At 43.7% G+C, this 6,908-nt stretch overlaps 1 protein-coding gene across 1 annotated transcript in view; it reads right to left on the bottom strand.

The window, feature by feature from the left end:
• Nucleotides 1-505: 505 nt before the first annotated feature.
• LOC311140028 (synapsin-3-like) overlaps nt 506-6,908 on the bottom strand; it is a gene marked incomplete at both ends in the record, with an annotated part of 38,784 nt that continues 32,381 nt past the window's right edge. Inside the window, one exon of the mRNA XM_084174998.1 lies at nt 506-629. Within this exon, the coding sequence (XP_084031124.1) occupies nt 506-629 (124 nt within the window). The remainder of the gene's footprint in view (nt 630-6,908) is intronic.

Genomic DNA, 6,908 nt, shown 5'->3' with positions numbered 1-6,908 from the left:
ATCAGCCAATCAACATGTATGGGTCTACAAGACATGGAAATAGTATTTCTATGAAATGAGACTGGCAAGATGCTAAGCGTTGCTGGTGAACCTAGCCCATACACTATTATTGGTCATTTCTAAATACTGTAATATTGCCTTTATCTCCCAAAGTATATCAACATCCTTGAAGATGATAAACACAAATATGACCAAAACAAAAGAATGAATCAGATGAACATTTGATGAAATGACAAATAGAATGCAAACCGACATCTCAACTACACCAACCAAGCAGTACAAGATGAACTATAGCCTAATTTAGTTAATTTTTTTTTTTTTTTTTTTGACGGATGATTCTGAGAGGTGGACCCTCTCTACCTGCCATTTATGGATAAGAACAGGAAGTAGTGGACAGGAAGCTTGACTGAGCGCGCTCTGTAACAGATTAGTACCTTGGAGCTCTCCTGGAGGCCGATGGCTAATGACTGACAGTAGGCGGATGGATATGAGGAGTCTGTTGAAGTTAGTCGGAGAAGAGGCTGGCGAAGGACTGCCTGAGGCTGCGGATGGTCTCTGCCTTGGCCTCGTCGTCCGTGGCGTTCCCTTTCAGGGTCTCAGTGAAGGTGTTGGTGAGCGACTGGGATTTGCTGCAAGGGGCGAGAGTGAAAGAGTGAGGCTGAGGGGCATGCAACATGGAGATGTATGTGCGTGTCTGTTTGTGTGCATTCATGCATGCTTGTGTGCGCATGTGTTAAGAGGGGCGAGGGGATCATATTCTGCCAACTTTGCTACTGCACAGTTTGATCAACAGAGGCTGGCCAACAGCACACACAACAGGGAATAAATACACTAGTGCACTTTGCTCTCTAAGGCCAACAAGATTTTAACAAAGGAGCTTAATCTTAGAAGACACAAGTTCATGTTTATTGTAGCAAAGCCAACAACTGTCTGCTTGGACAGAAATACAGTCAAACTTTAGAAATGTATCCGAGCCAGGAGGTAAACTGGGCAAAGGTTGTGGAGAAATCTTGTTGCAAATTGCCCAACCGACAATCCCTTTGCCATGTACAGCCAATACATTTACATTTTAGTCATCTTATCCAGAGCGATTTACAGGAGCAATTAGGGTTAAGTGCCTTGCTCAAGGGCACATTGACAGATTTTTCACCTAGTCGGCTCGGGGATTAGAACCAGCGACCTTTCGGTTACTGGCACAACGCTCTTAACCACTAAGCTACCTGCCGCCCTGCCGTTGAACTAGAGAGGAGTTACGAGAGAACCAAAACTCAAGAGGTAGTTTCACTTTTATCACATATTATTATCTGAAGGGGTAGCTGGAGCTGAGCATCCTGTAAATGCAGACCATTTATTAACAGCCGTTAAACAGGAACAAAAGTGGGCGCGTCAGTGATTATAATAGAGTATTTCTGTCAAGCTACAGGAGCATGTACGGTAAAATCTTTATACAATGTCTCTATCTATCAGCCGTTTGTGGCATCTGCACAGATCTGCTCCAAGTAGATATATTCCTAGTACTCACCCAGAAGGTAAAGGTTTTAATGACCAGACGACAGTTTAAGGTTTTCACAGAACTTTTACTAGTGTGACGACCCTCCCACTCTGTCTGCCGAATTCTCTCTTTGTTCTTGTTTTCCTTAATTGGATATCGGTGGGTGGAGCCGGGAGGGTCGTCAGAGAAATGGGACACACCTGGGCTCGGGTGTGTCCCAGGGATAAATACACCTTTCCCTTATTCATTGTAGAGACTCTCTCCATGCAGACACACGTTTGGATTTAGGTTGTGGCTGTATTGTTTGCTTTGGCACCTTTCAACACTCCTCATTATCACATCCACTCACACTACTGATTACTGACTACACACACTATTGTTAATTGTATATAGTTTGCTTTTGTTAATAAATATATTTTGTTATTCCTTATCTCCACCGGCTATGAGCCGCTTCGTGACAAGTGGGGGCTCGTCCGGGAGGTTGGTTCCTAGACATTTCTGCGTATAGTATTGTGTTGCATTATGATGGGTTAATGTTACTTGGGATGCGCTTTGGTTGGTATTCACTGTATAGTCTTATAAGTGTTTGGTATAGTGCCTTCGAGACGTATCAGTTATTTTGGTTGTCCGGTGACTTTATCAAACGGTGCGTTGCCTGGTAAAGTATGCAGTAGGCCTAATACTAGTGTTGTTTGGCTAACTGGTATGAGTATTTTGTTTGGGAGAAAACGTAGAGTTAGTGTTCGATAAACTCTTTAGGTGTTTTGTTTGCATCTTTTGGTACAGTTAAAAAAAAAAAAGTTGTGATGTTTGGTAGGCCCAGTGTTGGTTGCCTTTTGTTTGTTAAACTAGCCACTGAGGTGGATATTTTTGTGTGCTGCGTTGGAAAGTATATTGGTTAGTTTCCAGGCCCCTGCCCAGGCTGGAAACTCTTGCTTTACCCGCTGTTGGGACATCGGTCCGAGGAGGTGAGCACAATCGGCTGTGTACCTCAGTGGGAGATTTGGTTAGGGTAGTGCTATTTGCTACCCGGCGCGATAGCCTTTCTTTTCGTTAGGCTTAGCGACGTGTTCCACTTTGGAATACGTTGGGCATGGTTATTTTGTTTATTTTTGTGTGGCGGACGGAGCAGTTGTCTTGAGAGCATATCCGTGGCTTAGGTGGAATCCGCCGGCGTGCTGTTTTTTTTCTCCCATGCCAGCGGGCTACAGTGCGTAATTACCCACCGCAAATCCGCACGAAGACTAGGGTTGAGTTATTGTAGGATTTGGGGAAGCTCTTTATATCTCAACTTTCTCCTGTGGTGTCCAGTGTGATTGGCTCTTCTCTTGTTGTGGTCTTGTGTGCTCAGCAGAGGGGAAGAGTAAGATTATTTTTAATAGTTATTTGTGACTATGGCGTCTAATGTAGACAAGTTAATTCGCATTGCATCAGAGTGTAACTCTCTCACCAGGCTCGAATTTGACTCTCACGATATTACCTTACTTAGAATATCTGAACAGCATGGGATATTAGGTGAGAAGGACATCTCCAATAAGAAACCCTATTGTAAACTTGCTAGGGTGAATGACAAATAGGGTATTAACTTCAGATAGAATGATTATAGACTTGGTTATTATTATAAGGATATGCTTTCCCATGCATTAAATTAAACTGAAACAGTAAATGACTCCACCAATTCAACAGACATAAGGTTCAAGATCTATATTAATCACATTTTCAATGTATCACATCAAAAGAAATACAAATAATAAACCCCAATGATTTTCCACAACCCATGTCCAAATTATTTGCAAGCTTGCTTAAACCCTGGGCGCGCGTTGGAACAAAAAAAAAATTACGACATACATAAAGTCCTGAAGTCCACCCCACATTTGTAGTTACTCACTACTTGTAGATAATACCTCAGCAAAGTATAGCTAGTAGTTCTGTGCAGGTGTCCTCACAAGATCCACAGCGAACACAGCTATCAATGCAGCCAGTACTCCGTAGCAGCAACAGACATCCGTTGGAAACCCAAACTCGTTGATCGTCACAAGCAATTCTCTCCAAGTCTCGCACGATGCTAGGCTAACCTCTAGGATGTCGAATGTCTCCACAATGTGACGGCAGCTTCAGTCTCCACTAGGTCTTTCTTAACGAAATAATATCACTCTCTTATAGAACTAAAATCAGGATTTCCCTTCAAAACTCTGTAGGTATGGTTTTGTTCTCTCTTTATCGTTTCCTTTCGTCGTTTTTCCTTCCTTCACCAACCCCACTAACGTCTCTCCTCTCCCTTTTTTCAACCTTTCCCTCTCTTTTCTTTCCCAGTAACCAGTCCACTCTCCCATTGGCCACAACTTAACAAGTTACCTCATTGGTCAAAACTTTAACAAGATACGTGTGAAACTTGAACTTAAAAGTAAACCAACCTATTCACTTGTACATTTTTGAAACATTAATGCATTAACGACATTACAAATCAGGAGCTATTCGATCACCTTTTAAATTAATACCAATTAATTATAACAAATAAACTCTATACTTGGTTTTAGCAAGGTATTACAAGAGGAACTGTTAGAATTATGTACTAAAGAACAGCTGTTGAAGATCGCTGAACACTACCGGGTTGAAATTAGTGATAAACGTCTATAAAATTATGTTGATATTGAAGGCCAATCTGATGGAGTGGTATACTGGAAGTTACCACTGGGGCAGCCTCTGGCGAGGACTCGCCACCTCCCCAGCTGTCTCCCCATTTCACTACAATGGCCACTCCATAGCCTTAGTAGTCTTTCTTTTGAACAGCAGAAAGAACTGCTTCTGTTACAACTGGAGCATGATCGTGAGCATGATTGTGTTAAGCTCGAGCTTGATCGTGAGCATGATCGTGTTAAGTTCGAGCATGATCGTGTTAAGCTCGAGCATGATCGTGTTAAAGCTCGAGCATGATCGTGTTAAAGCTCGAGCATGATCGTGTTAAGCTCGAGCGTGATCGTGTTAAGATTGAGCATGATCGTGTTAAGTATGAAAAGGAATTGGAATTTAAACAGGATTTGGAAGGTGCTAAAGTTAAGCTGCAAAAAGAGCGGTTTTGTTGACGCTAGGAGTTGGCCTGACTCTGATCGCACTTTAATGTTGCAGTGTGTGTTGACTGGTAAAGCGTAGGAAGCATATTCATCTCTTGGTGTAGCCGACAGTGTCAGCTATGATAAGGTTAAAATGGCTGTGTTACAGATTTACGAATTGGTTCCTGAGGCTTACCGCCAATGATTTAGAACTTTAAAAAGGGCTGACAAAGAGACTCATATTGAGTTTGCGCGAGAGTTATCTTCACAGTTTAATCGCTGGTGTTCCGCCTCTGTGGTTACAACTTTCCAGGGGCTGTGTGATCTGATTATGCTAGAGCAATTTAAGGACACAATCCTTGATAGAATAGCCATGTACATTAACGTACGAAAAGTGAAGGCTGTCTCTGAAGCTGCGGTTTTGGCGGACAAGTATGTTTTGACTCACAAAACTGGCTTTGCAGATCCCCGTATTCAGAGTGAGTGGGGACGTTCGGAAAGATTTGGGTCTCGCCCACCGAGATACTCCGGTTCACAGGCAGAGCTTCAATCGTCTAGGATTAAGCCTGGCTCCCGTGGTAAAGCTGACTTTGGTCAAGTGTGTCACTACTGTCAGGGTTCAGGTCATTGGGAAAATGAATGTCCTGTTCTCAGGGCTAAGGGTAAATTCAGTACTCGCGCTAACGTTAAACCTAGGCCTACGGCGTTAGAAGCGCCTGTCTCACATCAGTTCACTCCTGTCACTCCGTTTCATGCCCAGGTGCATGTGAAAGTCCCAATTGACCCAGATTATTTTGTTTTCATTAAGGACGGTTTTGTGTCTATATTAGGAAATAATGACCTAGTGCCAATGAAGATCCTAAGGGACACAGGTGCTTCTGAGACATTTGTGTTAGTCTGTGTTACCCTTCTCTGCTGAGACTGATTAATGGAATAGTGTTTTAATTAGGGGAATCTGTTTGAACACTGTCAGTTCCAGTGCATAAACTGATGTTGGATTCTGAACTGGTGAAAGGCGAGGTAGTTGTAGGGTTGTGTCCTTCGTTGCCTATTGAGGGTATCGACGTTATCCTTGGGAATAACTTGGCTGGTGCGCGTGTATGGCCTGTCGTGTCTCCATTTCCTGTAAGCCGTCATTTGTAGGGATTCCCGATGAGAGCGCGCAGAGTTTCCCAGAGGTGTTCTCTGCGTGCGCAGTGACGCGTTCCATGAGCCGTGGCGACCTGGTCACTGTGTCGGCAAATTATGATAGTACAAAGAAATCTGTCACTATTTTCCCTGTTATCTGTGCCCCGCTCTGATCTAATCAAAGAGCAACGGGTTGACCCCACATTAGAAGAGTTGCGTGACAAAAGTGTGCCTGTGGAACAGTTGTGAGATGTCGCCCATGGCTATTTTCTCCAGGAAAATGGGTGCCTCATGGTAGTAGTTTTGTGGGGGAGGCAATTAGTCAGGTTGTGGTACCAGTTAAGCTTCGTGAGTTGGTGCTGAAAACTTCCCACAACGATGTTGCTGGACATCTGGGCGTGACAACCTACAATCGCATATTGAGACATTTCTTTTGGCCTAGGTTAAACAGGGATGTTTCGGCGTTCATCAAAACCTGTCACACCTGTCAATTTAACGAGTAAACCTAATCAAGCTATTAAGCCGGTACCGCTGTTTCCTATTCCCGTACTCAGCCAACATTTTGAGTACTGATTATTGACTGTTGGCCTTCTGCCTCGCTCTAAGAATGGTAGTAGTTACCTGTTCACTGTGATGTCAGACCACTAGGTTTCCTGCTGTCTATCCTGTCCGGTCAATCACGACTAAGTCTGTGCTAAAAGCTTTGACTCAGTTTCTCACTGTTTGGAATCCCTAAGGTCATTCAGTGATCAAGGTTCTAATTTCACCTCTAATCTGTTTGGTCAGGTTCTCCAACAGCTCCATATTAAACATAATTTGGCTAGCGCCTATCACGCGCAGAGTCAAGGAGTGCTGGAATGTTTCCATTAAACACAAGTCTTTGTTGAGAGCTTATTGTTCGGAGATGGATAAGGATTGGGAGGAGGGGTTGCCTTGGTTACTGTTACCCGCCAGGAAGGTTTCACAGGAGAGCACGGGTTTCAGTCCATAGTGTTCGTGGACTTCTAGCGGTGCTCCAGGATGACTGGAAGTCTCCTGAGCCACCTCAGTCTCTGTTATCTTATGTATGTGATTTCCGGCGACGCCTGTACGCTGCTGATGAGATGGCTAAAGATAAGCTATCATCTTCACAAGGGAGGATGAAAGCCATATTTGATCGGCGAGCTTAGCCTCGTTACTTTAGTCCACGTGACGAGGTTCTTGCTCTGCTGCCAATTGTTGGTTCTCCTTTTCACGCC

The sequence above is a fragment of the Coregonus lavaretus genome (genome assembly GCF_964263955.1).
Source record: "Coregonus lavaretus genome assembly, chromosome: 13".
In the NCBI taxonomy this organism is placed as follows: domain Eukaryota; kingdom Metazoa; phylum Chordata; class Actinopteri; order Salmoniformes; family Salmonidae; genus Coregonus; species Coregonus lavaretus.
Note: the sequence above shows the minus strand (reverse complement) of the source record. Positions and strands in the feature narration are given on the sequence as shown.